This window comes from Notolabrus celidotus, chromosome 3, assembly GCF_009762535.1.
Source record: "Notolabrus celidotus isolate fNotCel1 chromosome 3, fNotCel1.pri, whole genome shotgun sequence".
Lineage (NCBI taxonomy): Eukaryota > Metazoa > Chordata > Actinopteri > Labriformes > Labridae > Notolabrus > Notolabrus celidotus.
The window spans coordinates 19,814,708-19,837,763 of record NC_048274.1 but is presented as its reverse complement, the minus strand read 5'-3'; the positions used below and the strand labels follow the sequence as shown (position 1 = coordinate 19,837,763).

Genomic DNA, 23,056 nt, shown 5'->3' with positions numbered 1-23,056 from the left:
AAACTAGCACTTCTCAGGTTTTAATTAAAAAGAAAAAATAGTCTATTAAGTGTTTCAGAGCTTTATAGGACATCCATTTACAACTCATATTTACGGCTTTTGGATTCAATCAAATTTTCCTCCTATTTAATCAAATGGTGTCATTCTTTTTTGTATTACTTTTTTTCAATTGAATATTGATACTCATTGAATATTGATATCTGTTAAAAGTCTTGTTCCATCACAGCTCCTGCAAGGAACTTTTGGTCAATGTCAATTTTGGCACCCCCTATGGACAGAATGGCACCTCTTATCTTTTTTTGCCAATTTTGTCCTGTATACATGCATAACCGTTTTTTCCCTTTCAGATCAAAATGTCATCTTGCCCTCTTGAAACAGGCACATTTTAGCTATGACAAATGTAAATTGGGCTATAAAATCATAACAGGATAACCTATAAATAACAAAAACTCCAAATGTTTCTCTTTGTTTGCAAAAAAGTACAAGTACATTCTGAAAATGTTTATATTTCATGAACTATCTTTTTACAAAAACAGTTGTTGTATTTCTCGCCACAGTGAGTCTCATAGTGGGCCACATATTATATTCTTTAAGCCCTGAAACCTGCTGTAAACACACCAAACACACAGGTTACCCATTCACCTGACACAGAGTGTAATGTTTACTGCAAAAGAACAGATAGATAATACTAGACCTTTATGGACCCCCCAGCCGGTCCAAAAAGTCTATGATTTTCCACCAGATTATGCAAACTGCAAATATTCTTTTTCCTCACTTTCAGGAAAAAAAAGTTCTGGAGTGCCGTTCAGGTGCCCCCTGTCAGCTGTTTGATTGTAGGAAAAATTTGAAATACCAGTTACTTTTATTGAAAAATTGCAGTCAGTGTCTTCTCTGTAATTTCAAAAGTCATCCTGTGTGCCGGATTGGAACCTCTGGCAGGCCGGTTTTGGCCCGCAGGCCGTATGTTTGACACCCCTGCTAGATGGTACGCTGCAATAAGACATGAAACAAGATGAGAGAGAGTAAGATGACCGTATATGATATCAATACACCAAATAGCAATACAAAAAACAGTGTTTAGATGTTGCCACATTAATATTTGTATGACTCTGAACTGAACGTTGCTGTTGAAATTGGAAATGTGTGACACATCAGCGAGACGCCGCCTCTTAAAATGCTGATAGGGACGCAGCTCAGCAGACTGCCACAATCAGACGGAGCCATGTATCTACCGTTATTAACGATGGTTTTATTATTCCCATGCCTCTTTAGTTTTGCTGAGGCGAACTCGCATCTACCGAGGATGATATTATCTGAGAAAGGTATGAAATATTACGCGTTTTCTACAGCTTCTAAAAGTTTTGAAACGGAGCGGTAAATTTTGTGTTCCGGTGAAATAGGAAAAAGTTTCAAAGTGTTGTGTAAGGGTTAACTTTTAAACGAAGACAACATATAGTGGAGCTATATTACAGACCAGAGAGGTTAGGCTACTGCTGCATTGAGTTATGAGTTTAATTTCTACAATTTTATTAGAGACAGAAAAAAAGATGGACATAGCCCCAAATAAAATAACATATCTTTATCGACTAAATACACTTGTGAACGCTATGGTTATTTATATTATAGCTTAATGCCCTTAGATATCACAGGGTGGAAACATCATTTCAAATAATGTTAAATTTGAATTTAGTACCATTAAATTCCCTATATTAATGTTGAGGATATGTCAACATACCAAACAACATTTTAAAACTACTGCTGAGAAATTGCTTTAAAGGGAGGATGTTCATTTTGACATTTCAAGTGAACAACTTTTGTTGAACTAGTTTTGGGAAGTATGACCTGGAACTGAAAGACCTGTAACACATACCATTTTGACATTTCCCTTCAGCAAACAGACAGGTGTCGGAACAACTTTAGGTATATGGGCCAATGACTATATTCAGCCTCAGAGTCTTGTTATCAAGCGCGTTGACATAATCAGTTACACCTTCTGTTCTGGCTATTACTGTTCAAAAAGTCTGCTGTATAGAGGTAATATTTCGCCTGTGAAGTGTTTAGACTCTGACACCATGATGGAAACCACATTGTGCATTTTCACACACTCAGTTGTAAACTTGCTCAGCATTTTCTAATTTTGCTGATCAAGGCTCAATTTGACAACCGTCACACTATACCACAAGTTTTGCCAACCGTTTACCCATTGGAGCTCCTGTGGGAAACTTTTGTTGTTTGTTAATTTTAGTGCCCCATGTGGCCTAAGCAGTACCTCTCAACTCCTTACTGTTTTTTAAAAAAAAAAAGAGCTGACCCTGTTCTCTTTCAGCAGTCAATTGAATCACACATTAAGAATATTGCTGAGGAAAATGTGCAAAAAGCCATCTCTTCAGTGTGCTGTTCATCACTTTGTCTGACGCCTACCCCTGACAGCAGTTTCATAATGATACATAACTTTGTAGAAATAATCTGTCTTAATGCTAAGAGTCTTGTTTGTTCTTGAGGGTCATACAAAGGCATTAATATAAATTGCAGTCTTTTTCATAACCAGAAAAAATTCCTCACAGGTGCTTTAGGGGAGATGTGTGGGTCTTACATGTTGACACAAATTAAAGTTGGAGGAGTAAGAATTAGTAACGCTCAAGAAACTTCCTTCTGTGCTTAGGGATGGTCTGTTGTTGGTGTGTGCCTTATTAAAGAAACAATGTGTAAGCTTATTTTGTGAATTGCTTGTGTACTCATTACTGCCCAGAAATAACAGATTACTTAAGTCAAACTTGTCAGAGATAACTGATGATGATGTGGCTACGTAACTCTGGTAGAGGCATGTCGGTCCTCAAACAGCAGGGACAGCAAAATAGAGCTTATTTCATTTTTCATTTATAGGACAATCCATTACATCTATTAAACACCGGAGTGGAACAGTGAGTCAAAAATAAAAAAGGAGCAACTTACAAACATTTTTAAATAAAGAAGCAATCTAATGATTTTTTTTTTTTTAAATGAAAAAAAGCTATTAATTAAAGTAATTTACAAAAGAAGACACTGATGCAGAGGCCCCAAAACAAAGCTGTCTCCTTCATTCTTTAGGTGTGACTTGGAAACAAAAGGAAGTTTCAATAAAGCATTGAGCATGTTGTCCAGAAATTCCTGATATGTTTGAGCACACCTGAAACATGAACCTGTACCATAAGAGGTGTTGTAAGACATGACGAAGACAAAGAAGATATTTTTGCAGCTGCCAGACGCACAGTCTTCTCAGATATGATAAGGTTAATTTTAGAGGAGGCAAAAGTTCAGCATGCACAATTTCTGCAGACATAACATCACTTGCATTATTCTTGTCTGAGTTTAAAAAGACATAGGCCAATTTTCCAATATAATATTACAGTTTTTGATCCATGTACTGGAAATCATATTGTTTACAAGATATCCAAGATGGCAGGCGAAGCAGAGTCCTCCGTAATGTTGACAGTTTATATTTTAGTTTTCCATTAAAGCTGCATGTGATTGGACACATATGAGGAGCTGTGGCTCAGTGTTAAGGCTGGTTGCTTCTCATTCGAAAGGTTATTGGTTTGATCCCAGATACCCAACCCTTCTTCTTCCTTCTTTTTCTTCGTGTTTTACGAAAAGAAGAAACAATGACTATTTGAACTTACCCACCTCACATCTTTTGTACATGCATTGTTTTTGTTTTGTTTTGTTTTAATATTATAGATATTGCAATGAAGAGGAAAGATTTGCCTGGAGATCATGCACATCTGCAGGTTCTTCTGGTAGGAGAGCCAGACACTCTCACAGCCGTCGGTCGAAACCATCTGACTTCATTCGACTTTAAAAATCCTCAGCAGGTAGTGATCATTTTCTCAATTAAGTTGATCAAATGATTGAGCTACAGATAGTGGTATACATAGTGACAGGTGCAGTGCACTGTTAGGACTCTGGCTTCCTCTGAATGGCTTGATTGTTTAGCACCTTTGACGTTCTGCTTGCAGAGTTGTCAAACAATCAATCACACAAACAAACTTGAAGGCAGAGATTTAACTTAAAGTTTAGATGATGCTGCTACAGAACAACCTGTTGGCCAAAGCCACAACATTTTTAATGGTTACTCAGACACCATGTTTGCACATGATTACCAAAAATTGTGGCAGTAACCAAACACAAAGGTCTGGAGCCAAAAAGTCCAATAAGGTAATAGTTTTTATAGTTAGTTAGTTTTATAGTTTAGTTTAATAGGGCAGAATAACTACTCACTAACGCAACAAAAAAACACCTTAAGACACTCAAAACAATGTGATTTATCGTTACATGAACAACAAACCACATCATCAACAAAGATCCACTAAGGTCTATATTACCAAAAACTGACAACACAGAAGAAGCAAAAAAAAACCTCCTGAAGAGACTGATACACAGTTGTCTGTCTTCTAAAGTCGGCACTGACATTTTTCTGCATCTTAGACAAGCAGCATCTTGTTTCACAATAACCTGGGAAGAGACAGCAGAAGGGAAAAGGGACAATGGTACAGAAATAAGGCAGTTTTGAAATTGCTTTGAGATTTACATTTTAGTAGATGACCTTCCAAATTTTTTCTCCACAGACTCCCCTGCAAAGAAAGGTGTTGTGGAAAGCGTGCACTGACTATGCGTCAGACACAGTGAGTAGAAAAAGAGTGCCATGGATGACATTTGGTGTGTTTGTCAGATCGAATGGAAGTTAATGAAAATCCTGCTCTTTTCATGGAGGATTGCAACTTTAACATCAGTGTGGTGCACAAGGAGGAAAAGGCTAACAAAGTCTTCATGTGTGGAACCAACAGCGGGGGAACATTGTGCTGTGATGTGGTAAGAAATGGCAGAAATAAACTAGATGTGTGACAAAAAATAGATGGAGAAGAGAGTTACTGAATGCAACGCCTACTTTATGCTTTTTTCTAATATGTTTGCAAGATAGTGCATGTTCACTTATCTTGCTTTTGTACTAAAGCTGTATTTTGCGTTATCCCCATTGTCCATTCTGCAAGTCATTGTTTGTAACACATGACATTTAACATTTTATATTGAGTACTTGATGTCCTGTTGTGTTGCTCATTTATATTTGATGTAATTTAGATAAATCTGGCTGTAGGATTTAACACCGTTCTTTCACCCAGCTTGTCTTATCTTTGAACACCAAATGTTAGCTCTTTTATGAGTCGTGTGTACTAAATTGTTAGTCTTATGTGTTTTCCTGTAGAATTTAACGGAGAGTTCTCCCGCTTGCATTGCCTCTGAAAAAACTGTAAGCATAAATACAAGCATCAGGAAATTTATCATAAAGGAAGGTGAAGCGTCTGTCCTCGTGGGTAAGTTTTTGAGCACACAGAATCATTATTTTTTGCACGTCTTTGTTTTCTGATTCATCCCTTTCCCTCAATTTCTATATATATGTTAACCACTTGTTTTGATATCACCTGTTATTCAAAAAAAAGGAAAACGGAAAAAGAATCATGTGAATATAACAACTTAACCCTCCTGTTATGTTCCGGGTCAGATTGACCCATTTCAAAGTTCAAAAATCCCCCAAAAATTATTAAAAGTATTTTTTCAGTATGAAACCTATTCTACTTGGCTTAATCAACATATTTTTTTAAAAAAAGGGTCAATTTAACATATTTGCAAACCCCTGCATGTTTATATTACATAGACACTGTTCGGGGGTCAATTTGACCCGGCAGTCAAATATTGATTTAAATGGTTAGTAATGGAGTTAATATTTAAATTAAAAAAATGTTAATTGGGAATTTTTTGGGTTCTGACACTTTTGGATAATTAAATATGCCACGGGTCAAATCGACCCAGGAACATTATTGCTGTTCCTGAGAAAAGAACATAACAGGAGGGTTAAAGCTTGGGTTGGCAGTCTCGGAAAACTAGCATGAATTTGAATGTAGCATTTCCTCATGACTCCGTCTAACCCCTCCCCCTTCCAAAACGACGCCCCCCCCCCGCTCACATGCACGAGCGCCGCTGACTTGCGACTATATGATGGTGACTGATTCAAAACCGGTCCTCACCAAAACATTCTTATAGTGAAAGTTAAAAGCACAAACAAACATGGCTGCTGTTAGTACTTACAACTGTCATTCTAGCATTATCCAGTTGTACTGGTGACACGATATCAGGAGAAAAATTATAACACATATAATACTGTAACAGCTCTACTGTTTGTTAAACGTGTTCAGTGTAGATGTTCTTAATTCCTACAGTGTTGACAGTCAGTGAAGGCATCAGGAGAGGTGTAGAGAGTGCGAGCTGGAGAGAGGAGAGACAAGAGGAGAAGTTCTTCATTCATTCAAACATTGATTGTTGCTTTGTTGGTTGTCGTGATCATGGCCGACTAAAACTCAACGTGTTCACGAATCGGCTCCTCATCCCTACAGCGTCCGGACGGACGCTACAACATCTACATTTCCTGTAGGACTTACTAAATGTCATTAATTCTTCTGCTTGTCAGAGCCCCCGTGGTGAGAGCTTTTTAGACTCTGATCCGGACTACAGTCCTGAGCAAAGCACCTCATCGGGTCAGAGGGGACAGGCCCGAGGTCGAGCGAGAGGGGCAGTCAGTAGAGTCAGGGGAAGCACAGGCAGGGGACGGGGCCAAGGAGTACACGCCGGGGAAATGTACGCGCAGGAGGCGGGCAGAACAGCAGGACAGGATTTGAATGGTTTAAAATTTGGGGACCCAAAAAACGGTGATTGGTTGGTGTTTTCCCAGGTTTACTCCGGCTGTAGATAGCAGCTTTTCTTCGCTCTTTTTTAAGAACACATTATGTATTGATTGACATCAGGACATAAAGATCATTTTAACCAGTATAACAAAAAGTGTATCTAAATCTGATTACCAACCCCAGCTTTAATTGGGTGAGAGTCTTGATGATGAATAAAGGTTGAAGTCCTCAAGTAGTTTTAAAATCTTGTTAAAACAGAGTTAAGAGTCCTCTTCTTCCACAGAAAAAGAAGAGAAACGAGATTAACAAAAGAGGGATGAGTTTACTTTAAAGGAGATTATCACGTTTAGTGTAGTAGGAGGTGTCCTTGGGACCAAGAGTGTTGTTTGCATTCAATGATTCAGCGAAAGACAAATAAAACAGAAATAATTAAAACAAATAAAAGCAAAACTGAGAAGGTCTGAGTTCATGCTGTCGGCCTTTCAGGGCAGTTCTCTGCTGCACTTTTGCACGGCCAGTTGTCTCTTATCGTTTAACACTACACTTTAACTTTTTCTGCATATAGTTCAAGACTGTCTTATCATTCAACTTCTGTTTGTGCTGATTGTATCCTATTCAACTGTCTGTTTGAATATGTTTAATACAACCTCTTTCCCAGTGTTGTAATGTCTTGTGTGGAGCACTTTGAATGGTAGTTTTTGCTTGATTTGGCTCTATAAATAAACTTGCCTTGCCTCAAGGGTTGATTGGTTTTCATATGCATCCAGGAAACATGTTTGCTGAACTTTGACACTCTTCTAAGCTCTTGTAACCTGCTTAACTCGACTTAACACTCTGATGTTTTTTCTTGTTCTTCACTAACAGTGCTTATCATGGTTTTGCATATTGCTTCCTGCTTGTGAACTCTAGTCCCTCTAGACTCTCATCAGAGCCTGTGCAGACACATGATGTGTTTCACACAGGTCTTGCCTGTCAGTAAGCTGCTTTTCATGCTATCACTGACATGACAAACCGTAATATGATCAGTACTGTTGACATAATACCTTTTAAAGTTGTTACCTTGGATTGTGTCTTTGCAGAATCAAATAAACAGTCAGACCTTTACATGACATACTCTGGATCTCAGGAGAATGTTGGCATCCACAAATTTGGGCCCAACCGAGTCGGACCAGCAAACCATAATAGAGGTATTTGCACAGAGATAACTTGGTTTAGGGCTTTAGACGCTATGGACCTCAATTCCCAAGGCAATAACTGACACAAACTTTGCAGCAGTTTTGAAACCACATTTACTCTATAATTAAAATGTATTCAGCGTTGCCTGTAACTTACTTTAATCTAGTTTTATTTGTATATTTTACATTTTCCCAATTCATTCCTTATTTCTCACACTTTTAAATAGTAATAGTAATCTAATTGCTTGCCTTGATTTAGCAGTATTTGCACTAGTTTTAATACAACTGTTTGGTTTATTCTCTTGTTTCTTCTCTTTATTCTAAAACACTTTTGACTACCCCCCTTCCTTTGAAATGTTCTATACAGATAATATTGCATTTTAATTTCTTGATCTGTCTCTTTAGCTCCAGTTTGCTGTCACATGCTCTATGGTTATAAAGACTAATATTGACTTTTGTCTCCTTTCTCTCTTAGAGCAGCACTATGTGGGTTTATTGATCAGCAGACAGAGAGACAATTCAGTTCAGGATAGAGTGTTTGCATTTTATAAAGATAAAAACAGAGACACAAGCCTCGACAGTCAAATGTGGATCCCTTTCGTCACCCAGGTTTGCATGGTAAGACCTGCATCATTGACAATATCAGGATGTAATAAAAGTCAGCAACATTTCAGCTAGTTTGTATCAATTTAAACTATTTTATAACATTGCATTTTGTACACACAACCAGCTGCGAACAAGAAATCCGTCATAACTATCATATACTCATCACTATCATATACTCATCACTACATATACATTATCATGGAGTGGTTATTATTATCCGGGTGTGTTTCTTTTAGTCTGACAATGGTGGTCCCAAGAAACACATGCAGTTCAGCTGGACGTCCCAAATGAATGCCAAGCTCTTCTGTGGAAATCCAGACAGCAAACAGTACTTCTCTGAGCTGGTGCATGTGGCCGCTGTGCAGGCAGACCACTGGGAGGATACCAGGGTTTATGCACTCTTCAGAAACGAATGGTAGGTCCCGTTATCATAATAATGTAGATATTCATCATATGTTCAAGATAGGATGGAACAGACACTGTGAAGTATTGCGCAAGTAAACCTGTTTATTGATGACTTGATACACAGTTTGAGTGAGCCAATTCTAAACTGTCAACAACATTGAGCTTCTTCTTTAAGTTTAATCATAGTATTTAAAAAAAAGTGCACTACACAGACTCTAATCTTAGATGTTGTTCCCACATCTAGCAATTCCAACCATATTCCCTAACCGTTCTTTCCTGGTTGTTTGTCTTGGAGATTGAAGTCCGAAACAATGATTCATGTTGTAGACCAGACTCTTGTGTCTCTATTTATATCAGCAGAGTCACTTTTATGTCTTCCAATTTGACCAAACCAAAGTAACCGCAAACCCTCACGTGATGGGAATAATGACTCTGGGATTTAAAACAAGAGCAAACTATTGCATACTGACTTTAGAGTGCTTAGTGAAGAAATACAGGATGGACAAAACAAATAGTTGCTGCTGTGTCTTTGGTTCTGCTTCCTCTTGAGGTTTTTGGGGGAGAGCTGATCTCAGTTCCTCTTGCTCAACAGACCACCTTCTTAGCTATTTTTTTCTTCAGCCTGCATGGCTGAACTATGTTCTGACAGTAGTTCCTTGTTTCTTCAGATGTTTCTGTAAATACCAAGCTGACCTCTGTGTCTCTGTCTTTAGGGGGATGAGTGCTGTTTGTGTCTACACGATAAAGGACATTCACAAAGTCTTCATGAACTCTCCTTTTAAAGGCGGCAGCACTGTCAGCCCAGCAAACAGATACAGAGAGGTATGTGTCTCTTAAATTGATCACAGACGGAAAATGTAATAATAATAATAATAATAATAATAATAATGATAATAATAATAATAATAATAATAATAGTAATAACAATAATAACTTTATGTATATAGTACCTTCAAAAACAAATGTTTACAAAGTGCTTTGACAAACAAAGCATAGTCCAAATAGTAGAGTAAACAATTTGACAGACAGGGAGGAGAACATTTTAACAATGCAAAACAAAATGCAACACAAGAGGTTAAAAAGAATACACATCAATTAAACAGAGTGGCGTGACAATAGACCAGTAAATCATTTTGAGAGTTTTTTCAGGGTAAATAGATAAAAATAAACAAATAACAAATAAATAAAAATGGAGCAGTAAATAAAAGCATTAAAAGGTCAATAAAATAGGTTTTCAGAGTAAAAGGACGACATCACATCGGGGAAATTAGAAAAAGTGCAAAGGGTGTATTAGGAACATTCAAATAATAAAAGAAAAATAATAATAAATTAAAACAATAAATAATCAAACCAAATAATCAAATAACATTTAAAACAATGAATTTGTTGGATAAAACTAAAATTGATAATAAGATAGAAGTGTGGTGTTTTTTCTGAAGCTTCCTTGGACAAAGAGATGCTCTTAGTGAGGAATATCTACAAAAAAATCAGAGTCCTGGCATTTTCTAAGAAGAGGCAACACTTTTATTTGTTCTTCTGTCCTAAACAGGCGAGCCTCTTGTAGGGAGGCTTGTTATTAATGACAAAAATAAGAGATAGCATCAGCAACAACAAGCTGCACAAAGTTGAAGAAACCGCAGAAGAAGGTTTATATTTAGCGAGAGATGTTGCAACCAGTGCTTTTAAAGAGACCGAACAACTGACATTCACATTAAGTTTACATAAAATATAAAAGCAAAGCATCGTTCTCTTGTCATTGGGCTTTCGGCTGTCTGTTTTTGCCCCAAATCTCCAAATCTAACACAATTTTGTTGAACAAAGGTGAAGATATAATATCATGCAAATGTTACAGAGGATAGAATGATGAAGCAATTGAAACCAAAAGGTCAAAAGACAACTTTATTGTGGCATACAAATGTTCTTGGGAAGTCTTTTCTGGCGTCCTTTCATTTTTTGTAATTTCAATGTCTTGGGCAAAGTCTTGAGGGGATATCTTTGGCGAAAAGTAAATTTGGCTCATGAACAGATTGGATTGAGGTGCTAAGGACAAAGCAACCTCTCTTCTATTCAGTTTTCATGAAAAGATATCTAAACAATGCCCAGTGGGAATATTATTTCCCCTGATATTTTTTCAACTTTTGAAAGTCAATAAGTTGACACATTTCCAACGCTCTACCTATTATGCACCTGTTCATAGTGCTGTTGTGAAAAGGGTCTGCAGAAAAACAAAAGTTTTGGATAGAGAGAGAGAGAGAGAGAGAGAGAGAGAGAGAGAGAGAGAGAGAGAGAGAGAGAGAGAGAGAGAGAGAGAGAGAGAGAGAGAGTAAACAGATGTTCTCAGGTTTTATTTAGCTCCTTTTGATGTTGTCCTCCCCTGTTTTGTGCTGACCATCTTATGCTGCTGTTATGTTTTTTTTGGATAATGTTTTCTCTGAGATGTTATACAGTCACATTCCCCAGTAGTTCCTGGCAAAAGCGTCACACTGTGAGGCAGTGTATTCAGTTTGTATTTTAAAGCCACACCTTGTAGAAATTTCCCTGAAGAGCCCACGGGATGTCATGAAAATATCTCCCTCCTACACAGCTGTGTAATTTACAGTTCATCGGCATCATGTGATGACATTGGCTTGCCAGGTCAACTTGATAGTCTGTGTCATGAAACCAAAACTAAAGCATCCTCCTTTCTCTTTAGTGTGTTCCTGACAGCACAAAAATTAATTTGGATGTCTTGAAGATGATCGAGGAGAATTCCGAGATGGAGGACTGGGTCCGGCCTGCAAATAACTCTGGTCCAATTCTCTTTAATCGACACAGATACACTCACATCTACGTTGACAGTTCCCTAAACAGGAACACCGATCACCACCCAGTCCTGTTTCTGCCTCTGCGTGAGTGATTACTGTAATATCAGTCAGGGAAGTGGTTACTAAGAATAGTGAACTGTACATTTGTGTACACATGATAACACAAAGGTAAGGTCAGTTCCTTTTAATCATGTGTTATTCTGGGGAAAATAATCATTTGAGCATATCGTAAAGTAGATTTTAACGTAGCACCTGAGGAAGACCTCCAGTACCTAAAACAACTAGATACTCACAGTGGCACAGAGTACGTGATAAAAAAACATTTCCTGGGGTTTTACAATATGACTCATGATGATGCTGCATCCTGTGATACTACAGTACATCATTCCAATTGTAAGAAACCATATATGGACACTCAGTGGAAGTAGTGTAGTTAAAATGAGAATCAGGAACAACGATAGCAGAACATATCTGTTTATCTGAAGCCATCTATATATAATAATTTATCTGAGAATTCATCTTTTTTAACTTGAAGTGTGAAAGTCGGATACAAGCGTTAGTCTGTGGTTTCAAAAGTTTCAAAAGGGATGTTGGCAATTTGAACCAAATTTGGCTTGCAGCTGTCCTTAAAGACACTCCTCTAAAATGGCCCTGTTATAAACAAACTGCCCGATCAAGTCCATCATTAAGTATTTGAATATTATTATCACAGGAGACTGTTGACGCACTGAACAGTTTACCATGTAATATGCAATAATCAGCTGTAACCTCTTATCAAAGGCACCTGTCGTGTGACATGTCAGGCAGCATGTGAGTTAATGTGTGTGAAGTACAAGTAATGGGCAAGGGTAAGGATGTGAGTGACTTTGATGAGGGGCCAAATTGTGATAAGTAGATGACTGGGTCAGATCTTTTCCACAATTGCAGCTCTTGTAGGGTGTTTCAAGTCTGCAGTGGTCCGACCGAAAGTGAAAATGCAGGATAACTGGTGAACTCGGGACAGGGTCATGGACAGTCAAGACTCACTGATGTCTGGGAGGCGGGAAGGCTGTGGTCCAATATAACAGAAGAGCTACCGGAGCTCAATTTGCTGAAAAAGTAAATGCTGGCTCTGATAGTGAGGTATCAGAACACACAGTGCATCACAGGTTGGGGCTGTATAGCTGCAGATCAGTCAAGGTACCAATGCTGACCCATGCCCACCACTGTAAACACCAAAGAGGATGAGAGTATCATAACTGGACCATGTAGCAATGGAAGAAGGTGGCCTGGAGGAGGAAGACGAGCTCAAGGTGTTGTCTCAGCCTCTTAGTTTACCAGATCTCAATCCAATCGAGCATCTGTGATGGACAGCAGAGTCAAAACCACAAAGGTCCCACGGCACCTCACAACTTACAGTACATCCAGGATCTGCTGCCAATGTCCTGGTGCCAGGTACCACAGCACACCTTCAGAGGTGGCCCTGACCTGACAAGAAGGGACCTACATGGAATTAACTAAGAATGTGGTCATGATATTATGGCTGGCCACTCTAAGACCAAATAAGCAGGATGAAGCTGTAAAATAATCACTTTCTCAGCACATCAGGATTTACTGGAGGCAAGATTAACACAAGTTCTGAGGAAGATAATCTGAACTATTCTAATCCAAACATTAGACACGCACTGCAGAGGGAGTCATCTGAGGTGAACAAACATGAGGTGGGAGGGTGTGATGGAGTGTTGAACGGAAAGGTGTAGGTTTTGAGTCACTTTTTTTTCCTGTCTCCTCAGATAATGGAGCAATTCATAAAGTGATGCAAAACCTCAGCCAGACTTCAGTCATTGCAGAGTACCGACCTTTTAACCACAGCACCCACATTGTCAACGTCATCCCCGACCCTGCATCTGTGAGTAATGACACACTGCTTACACAAATATTTCCCCCTCAGAGGTGAGAAACAGCTCATCCATGTGGCAGTGCAACATGTTTTACTCCAGTCATAAACTCTTTGTACTGTCTTATCTTGCAGAGGAAGCTGTACGCAAACTCCAGGGGTGAACTGGTCCAAGTGGACATGTCAAACTGTACTCAGTATGGAGACAGCTATGAGGATTGTATCTTGGCCAGTGATCCGTACTGTAGCTGTAAGACGCCCCACTGCAACCCTGAGTACCTGTAAGAAAAAAATATCATTTCACCTGTAAAATGTTAACACATGCTCCTTGATTGTCCCATGTCATGAGTTGGGAAGTTTTCTTCTACTTGCTTTGTTCACACAAGCTTCTACATGTAATGTTAAAGAGACTTATTGTATTTATTATAGCTCATAACATATGAATATCTTTCTAGCCCAATTCCAATATCTACCTTAAAACAAAACTTTTCAGTGTTTATGTATATTTAGCAAATTATCAAAGACAGAAAGGAACTAATCTTAATTTCCTCTGAAAATGTGTCTGAAAACATAAACAACTCTACAGATGTGCTATAAATATCCACAAGAGTGATCAAATATATGAAGTCACTTACACTGTAGATTAACTTATTTGTTGTCCTCCTGTCACAAACAACACATGCTTGCTTTGTTTACATTCAGGATTTTATTTCAAACTTTGTTGAATACCATTTCATTATGTAAGTATTTGTTTACTTCAGAAGAATGTTTTGACATGTCATCAAGTTTGCGAATAATTCTGGTTAATTCCCAAGGGAAATCTGCAGAAAGCATACTTTTAGTATAGGTGAGCAAAAAAAATAAATGAAATTACTTCAGAGTTTATAAAAAATCAAGCCAACATTTACTTTGATCCTGATTCTGTGCAGGTCTGTCAAAAAGGAGAGTTGTGTGCAAAATTTTCTCTGGCCTTCAGAGTTTTTTAAAAATGGAAAGGATGTTCATGTGAATTTTTCCATATAATCTAATCAGACAACTCAAGCTGGAATGCTTTGAGATATTTATTGCAGCATCAGAACATTGGTTATGTTGGGCGTCTAGTCTTCGGCCTCATCAGTCCTCGTAGATTTATTTGATTGATGGAATTGTTTCTTAAACTCCTTGTCTGAGCCTGAATAGCCATTGAATAGACCGGCAAATTAGGAGGATACGTTTGTCATGTGGTTATGAGAATGACAAATGTTAAGTGTGAAATCAGTGTAGCAAGCATTTGCCTGCTTGAACAAGCTCACAGGCATTTATTCCAAAACCACAAAAACAAAAATGCAGCGTGAAATTAAAGGTGCTCCGAGGAGTTTTCTTTTCAATAAGCAACAGTGTTAACATTTACTGTTAATCCAAAGACACATCTGTGTTTTAAACTGGACACATGCACTGCATCTATATCTGCTGGCATGCTATCTGCAAAGCATCTGCTGCCAAATTAACAGAAAATACAAATCTGTTGTGTAATCGCTGTAGGATGCCAAGAAAACATGTTTCCATGCTTAGAAACAATTCTCCAAAGTGCTGCCAGTTGTCAAAAACTCCACAAGGTAGAAATACACAGGTGTGTTCCCTGTGTGTCAGCATCAGTCATTGTTACTGTGAGTTTGATTGGAATTGTTTCATCAGACATGTTGTGTAATGAAACAGTTGTCAAAGTTTGCTAAAGCTGATTGGCTGTAAATTGGTGTGTCTTCATGTCCGGTGTGGAGCAACATTGATAACGATGAATAGTATAACCAAACATTTCAAAACTCATGAAACAGTGACAGCTGGTTTATAGTCATCAGACTCATGCACTTCGCTTGGTCCCTAATTTTGTACCAGCCTGGAATCAACAAAATGTCTTTTGACTAGCAAGGAGGACCACAACATCAACAGGATGCAATTTGGCCTTGATATATTGATTTATCTGAAATAGTGATTCTGAATTTAGCGTTGAACCAACTGTGGTTGGTTTGGGGAAGCCTTTTAGGGGATCCACCATAGGCACCACAAACCCCCCCTTGGGGCTCTATATGAGGAAAGAAAGAAATTAAAAGAAAAGGGTTGGGAGGGCAGGGTGTGGAATGTGAGGATGAAAAGAGAGTAGAGGGATAGGTTTGGTTTCACAAGAGTGCCTGAAGAGCTGTGTTTGAGGTGAGGTCCTGCTCCTGAAACTTTACTATTAAGCATCAACAAACCACAAGATAAAAAGAAGTCTTACTTTGCAAATGTATGTCAATGAGTTTCTTTTATTTGTTGATTTGTATTTTTAGGGAAGTTTGAGAGGATACTGAACGTAGTGTAGACAACTGAAGACAATGCTCTTTAGGAGCGGTTGGGATTGTTTCCACTGGCCTTTTATATGGCCCATCTATGTATTTCTTTTTGAACACAACTAACTACTCTCTGAAATCTGCATCCAAACCCACTCAACACAGAATATTCCCCAAACAAGCCGCACCTCTCACATGACCTCTCCTCACATGCCACAGTTTGCACAAGAACTTGTTTGATTCTAAGGTAACCGCACATGATTGGTTTATTAGAGAGCATGTGAATGTCACAAGTTTTTAGTCATAAGATGACATAAGAAGGGCTGACTTGATGTGAAGTTGTTTTTCAGCAGCCACAAACAGAGTTTGATCATCAGTATCTCATTATGATAAGACATGTCTTCTTTTATTGGTCAGATAATATAACAAAAACTCCCAACCTCTAAACTCGCATTCTGTCATACTACTCTGGTGATAAAAAAACTGTCATCATCAAAGCCAGGGAACTATCTCTTGATAAAATAAAAGATCTACTGAAAAATACTACTGGGATGTTGTGCATGCTCTCTGTTCAAAAGTAACCTTTAAAAATGCAGGAAGTGGTGGGTGGTCTCGGTGTGTTTGCATGGGTGTGTTTGCGTGGGTGTGTGTGTGTGTGTGTGTGTGTGTGTGTGTGTGTGTGTGTGTGTGTGTGTGTGTGTGTGTGTGTGTGTGTGTGTGTGTGTGTGGTTATTGACTAATAACACCAACATTCCGTTTGCTGTATGCATGTATGCAATATAAAAACATTTTGATCTGTTAGAAATAAAAGTGGTTCTAGTCATCTCCCACAGGATGTATGACTACATTGGGTGTAAGTGCATAGTGAGGTGGGGAAATGATTGTACTATTACTATCAATGATATTTTCACTGAAGTGCCCCCCTTTGACATATCCACTCACATATTCCTTTAGTGATTTGGGTTTTTCCTCTAGAGAAACCCCTTAACTCAAACTTAAAAAACAAGGGAATGTACCTTTGAAAATAGATAAATGAAAACAGTACTGTATGCAGATGACTGCATTTACACCTCCAGCACTTTCATCTTCATTAGTTTTCAATTGTCATTTGTTTGGGCTTTTTATTTTCAAACATAACCAGGTCAAATCACAAAATAGGGGTTAAAAGAGCATTTTCCTTAAGGTGAACCAATTAAGTTTTGTGTGTAAGTAAGCAAGTAAGTAAGATGTATTTATAGAGCACCTCTCAAGAACAGAGGTCACAAGGTGCTTTACAACTACAAAAGAAAAACGTTAAAAGGCAAAACAGAGATTGCAATTAAATACAAAAACATTACATAAAAACAGACAGATTAAACAAAGGCAAGTCTAAACAGATAGGGCTTCAACTTATTTTTAACTGTGTACGTGTGTGTGTGTGTGTGTGTGTGTATGTGAGCTTATAGGTAGTATCTTAGTTTGCAAACACTTGTTTCCTGATTTTTTGCTGCTATGTAGATCTTTGTGACATCTCAGTGAAACCCTTAAACCTCCTAACTTTAATAAACACAGAAGTATACTTAAAAATCTGTCTCTGAAATCAGTACTTTATGCAAAGGCAGTTCATTGGTAGGGTTTTATGCTTGTAGATTTATAAGTAGTATGTATATTTAGCACTGACCATCTCTTTAATGAACTGGCAGCCTTTCTCTAACTCCCATCTCTTCTCCTCTCACAGTCGCACTCAGCAGAAAGTAGCAGAAGGGAATCGTGCCATCCGGTCAAAGGTTCACTGTCCTGGACAAGGTATTACTATATTAAAGTTTGTACATACAGAGACAAGAATTTTTGAAATACTGTTAATTGTGCGATGAAACAAGAGCGGAGGAGCTTTATGTTATCAACTGGTCTAAAAAACAAAGTACACAGAGCTGACCAGCTTTAATCTTTAGATCTGGATCAGATGGGCCGATGTTTTCAGCGGTTTATATAAAATAACAATAAAGCTAGTGCTCCTGAACTGCAGCCTTGTGGGATTTACAATAAAACAGCTAGGTGGTTAAAATATGGCAGAAAAATGATATCTGTGTGGCCTTTAGGAACAGAAATCATACATAGATGATATCTACCACAGTCTCCATAAGTCACATTTATTTCACACATTTATATTCCACACATTAACCCTTCAAAAACATCTTCAGTTGTGCGTCCATGATACTGTGCACTATTCAAGAGACGTGATGATTCATTGAAGAGATGTGTAGGGACTGTTGACAATAGGAGCGGACTTTGCATCATCATAATTTCCCTTCTTGGCCTGATAATCAAATTCTGTTAACCACACAACCTCATTGGAAATGCATTGGTCTGAACATACAGAGTTATATTAGGAGACATATATTAGAAGTGCTGGTTCACTTGCCTGGGCACTGCCGAGGTGCCCTTGAGCAAGGCACTGAACCCCCAACTGCTCGGGGTGCGCTGGTTGACGGCAGTATCCTCAGTCTGGCATCTCTCCCTAAGCATGTTCACTGCATGTGTGTGCATTTGTATGTATATACCAAATAAAAAACCAAAACTATATGTGTAGCATGTCCAAAATAGCATGAGTGAAAAAATTGAATTTCCCCCCTGGGGATCAATAAAGTACCTTTCTTTCATTACAGGGAAACACACTGGCAGGGTGACAGTTTCTTTCCCATTTATCAGTCCTTATACACTGCCGTATCCCACACCATGTTCTGTTCTGTGTTCACTTCATGTGCATCACTTTTGTAGATTTCTCTGTCAGAGACTCCAGTTTTTGTCCTTAACCTCCCCTTCTTTTTCTCCATCTTTTTCATCTCTTTTCTTTCCCACTGTAAACAAAACAAACATCAAATTAACTAGACGTATTTCTGCGCAGTGACACGATTACAGCTAGTCCACCATAGCCTGTGATCAGAGCTGTCATCAACAGCAACAGTTTCCTCCTCACAGCAGCATTCTACTGTCAAATAAAAGTAGACCGTTGCTTCGAAATGTTGCTATATGATGTCCAAGCAGAGTCAAGCTCTTTGTGTTACAAGCAGCAACCCTTCACATTGTGGCCCCTTAAGAAAGTCATGTAAGACCTTGGTTGTGTTTCTGTAACTTCCTCAGTGAGGCATTCAGCAGGTCTGACCATTGCTCTCCTGACTTTACCAAATGCCTCTCGTGATAAGAGACCCTTGCAAACATGTGACCCAGCCACTTCCTAGAAGTATATTTCTCTACATGCTATAGGGTTTGTCCTGCTCATGTCACTATCGCAATGAATGCTTCACTTGATATTTGACTTTTGGTACAATTTCATTCTGTATTCTTAACTTCTCTAGCAATTATCAATCCTTTCAGAACTACCCTATTGATTTAGAGTATTTTATCAAAAAACCTTAACAGCAAGCCTGGTCACTTTCTGCAAAGAAATTTGTGTTTCAGATAAACTGCCTCCCAATGTGCTTTGAACCATTTCTCACTGGTGCCAAACCTTTCTCAAACAGTCTGACATCATTGCATGCTGAAGCAGGATAAAGGCACCTCACCATGCTCTAGTTGGAAATAGAATCCAAGTTAAGCATATAGAACAAAACACGCTTGCATCATTGAGTTAAACAAACCTTGTTTTCTTTGCTTCCTGTTTTAATATGTAGGTGAGTCAGGTGCAGTCAAGGGAGACAACATCATCAGACTTGCCTCCAAGTCCAGTCACTTCCTGCGGTGCCCGGTGTCGTCACTTCATGCAGAGTACACCTGGATTCACCCTGACGGCAGGACCCCCTGCAGCCTGAGCGATCAGCAGTGTCTGTTTCTGATCGACAGGATGGGTCCAGAGAAGGTGGGGACTTACAAATGTGAGTCAGTGGAGAAGTGGAACAGAAAGGTGGTGGCACAGTATGAACTGAAGAACAGGGCGGCAAGCCTTTCCTCAGTACATCTCTGGGTTTGTCTTGTGACTGTTTTGTTAGCACTGAACAAACAGCTTGATATAATACCGTGATGGTTAGAGATAATAATGACATACTGACCCACTTCAGGTTTACTGTTTCCCGTAATTTGCAAATGTCTTCACACATTTTAGAGTACTGTGGTCATTTGATGACATTTCAGTTCAGAAGACATGTTTTAATGATTCTAAAAATCAAAAGTGCTTTAATTTATACTCCAAAGCTTTCAAATTCATACACTGAAAAAAGTGTTGCGTTAAATCTACAAAATTTTTAAATAATTTGACATTGTAAAATTTAGTAGATTCAACACAACATTTTTTTCAGTGTATGAATTAGAAAGACTGTAAGGTAGAAATGTGTGTAAAATATTTCTTGTTAAACTCGCCTTAACCCTTAAATGGACTGCAGCATGTACTTCTAACATTGCAATATTTTATTAGCTTAACTTTTTTATCGTCATACTTTTTTATAAATCCCTTTATATGCCAGCTCAATGCAAAGCTAGCCAACGATGGGTGCCCCAACCAATGTGCCCTTCATAGATTAGAGAGCACAAGATGGTTTACTTAAAAATGCTAAACATAAAAATGTAAATTTAATTTAGTCACTGAGTCAAATCAATCAAGACATGTCTTCTTCTCCCCTCCTCACTTGTAGAGAAACATGGTTGAAGTTGTCTGTAGTGGAGTCATTTTTGAAAACTCAGTCACCCACTAAACTTTCAACCTTTTGTTGTATCATTGAAGTTCTTTTGACATATCTGCACACTTTCCTGTAATGTGAAACTGTCTTCACAGAGGTGACAGGCGTTTCTGGCTGTTATTTCCTATCTTGCATACTACCTCAGAACTGCATAAGGGGCTTTTAGTTACAACAGAGTGTTTCTGAGAATGGAGACTTAACTTTTGGTCGGGTTAAAAGTAACATGTTCATGCTGTGAAATACTGCAGCTGAGTAGAGTTGTGAAAAAAGAAAGCTGTTCTTTGCTTTCCCTTGCGCCTATCTATAGAGTGAAGTGTGAATCTGTGACCCTTGAGGTGCTTTCTTGGGGTGCTTAAAATTACAGCAAGTGTAGGCCAGTGTGTCATATTGCCAAATGTTTCACTTTGCTGTCATGCACACTAAACTCAGAGTTGCTGCACATTACATTTTGCACAGAATGTTAAGTTAATATGATGACTGTTATCTTCAGAGTCCGTTCATGAAGATCAAACCTATTATAAAGATGTCATATCTTACTTTGAGTGTCATAAGACACAGGTTTGATGACCAGTTTATCTTGATGCTTGGTTATTGCAGGTTTCAAAGAAAATGAATGTCTTCTTATTGCTCTTTGTGAAAATGAATGTAGCAACACACTGAGAAAAAATAAGTGTTACACTGAAAACCACAATATAAAAATCTTAAAATATACCTAAAAAGGATATTTTTTTAAAGGCCAGTACAAACAGATGACAAACTGTAAAGACTTTTCCATCTTTCATCTGTCGATAGGCTTTTATCACCCTAAAAACCTAGTCACAGTCTGAGATCCTCTGGCAGTCCTCTGCTAGCTGTTCCATGGACCCGACTGAAAACCAAAGGGGACAGGTTGTTTTCAGTCAGAGCTCCTACACTCTGGAACAGCCTGCCAGAGGAGATCAGACTTGCAGAGTCAGTCCCTTGTTTTATGTCATTACTCAAGACACATTTTTACAGGAAAGCTTTTATTGTTTGATTTTATTTAATTTTAGCTCTGATTTTATGGGTTTTACAAGTTTGTAGGGTTTTTAAGCTTTTATTTCATTTTATTTTTTAATCACTTCATTTTGCTTTGCACTTCTTGTTTTTATTGTTCACTGTGAAGCACTTTACTTGTATTGAAAAGTGCTATATAAATAAAGTATTCTTCTTCTTCTTCTTCTTCTTGCTGCCATTTATGTTGCCTGTTGGGTCATATTTCATGAAAGAAGCTGTGAGTTAGTGTCTTTTGAATCCAAGGGCTACAGTTCTAATGTTGCTAATCAGGACTGATACCCTGTCTCTGCAGTGATGAGCGCAACTGCACAAACTTTACATCCACAGTTGTTTGAGTAGGTACTGTTGATTAAAACAATCTATCTATCTATCTATCTATCTATCTATCTATCTATCTATCTATCTATCTATCTATCTATCTATCTATCTATCTATCTATCTATCCATCCATCTATGGTGTTGTATGAGGTACTTGTAAATAATAAGTGTATAACCCATAGAGAATCCTGGTCACCTTCACCCCTTTGTTGAGAAAGCAGCCAGAGAACCAGAACGAAGCTGGACAACTAGCTGCTGCAAACAGGGTCAGCTACTTCATTATTTACCTCGTACAGCTCCACATCAAAAGAAAATAGTTATCCCTTTAAATGCATTGATATATTTTGATGTTTCTGTAAGGTATTTTAAAGTCATATTTGATTTGAATGATCTGTTTAATTTCTGACCTGTACATATAGGAGCTTTGCAGTGCTTTAAGTTATTTTTGGACTTTTAAAAAATAGTTTATAAAACATGTGTTTGCTCAATGATGCTGTTCCTTTTTTGAATACATAAATGCAAATCTGTTTCCTTCTTCAGTGAACTGTAAATGTTACAGCTCAGTTCACAGTTCTGCAAACTTCATGAGAGAGTCAGCTGTGAAAGGAACACATACAGCTCAAAACCACACTCTGTTTCCCACACACAGACATTAGAGGTGTTATCTGGCCAGTACATTTGACAAATTGTTGAAAACACAACAGGCTTCAGTCCGGCCTGTACTTTTTGTGATTCAGAGAAAAACAAAGAAAGGTTTGATGGGGGAAATTTAGAGAACTCCTAAGCCACACTATCATTTCCTGAACAGGATGTGCATGAACACACTGTTTTGTAATTGGATCAGGAGAAAGCTATCACATTTATCTCACATGATTATATTAATCATAGCTAACCACTGGCAGTTCCCAAAACTGTATTACTCATAAATCAGCTTCTGATGATATGCTTTTGGAAAGACCAAATGATAGTATGACACAGTTCAGTCATTGAGCCGAAAGGTAGTGAAATCAGCAGAGCCTGTGACGCAGAAACCTGACACAGAAAGGGAAGTGAAAATGCTTTACCAAGCGTCTACTCCTGTGTAGCACAAACATGAGACAAACAGCAGGGGGTCTGACTGCACCTTGTCTGGTGGTCTCAGAGGCCTCATGACACTTTGAAGAAATAAAACA

General features: G+C 38.3%; 1 protein-coding gene across 1 annotated transcript; it reads left to right on the top strand.

Moving 5' to 3' along the window:
* The first annotated feature begins 1,159 nt into the window (after nt 1-1,159).
* Nucleotides 1,160-22,271, top strand: LOC117810908 (semaphorin-7A). Its single transcript, XM_034680908.1, has 14 exons — nt 1,160-1,322; nt 3,718-3,851; nt 4,605-4,661; nt 4,750-4,848; nt 5,240-5,348; nt 7,793-7,900; nt 8,364-8,506; nt 8,731-8,909; nt 9,613-9,721; nt 11,592-11,787; nt 13,476-13,591; nt 13,715-13,860; nt 17,600-17,667; nt 19,533-22,271. Exons 1-14 carry the CDS (start codon nt 1,175-1,177, stop codon nt 19,877-19,879), a joined length of 1,959 nt encoding a protein of 652 aa, XP_034536799.1. The 5' UTR covers nt 1,160-1,174; the 3' UTR covers nt 19,880-22,271.
* Nucleotides 22,272-23,056: the final 785 nt, after the last annotated feature.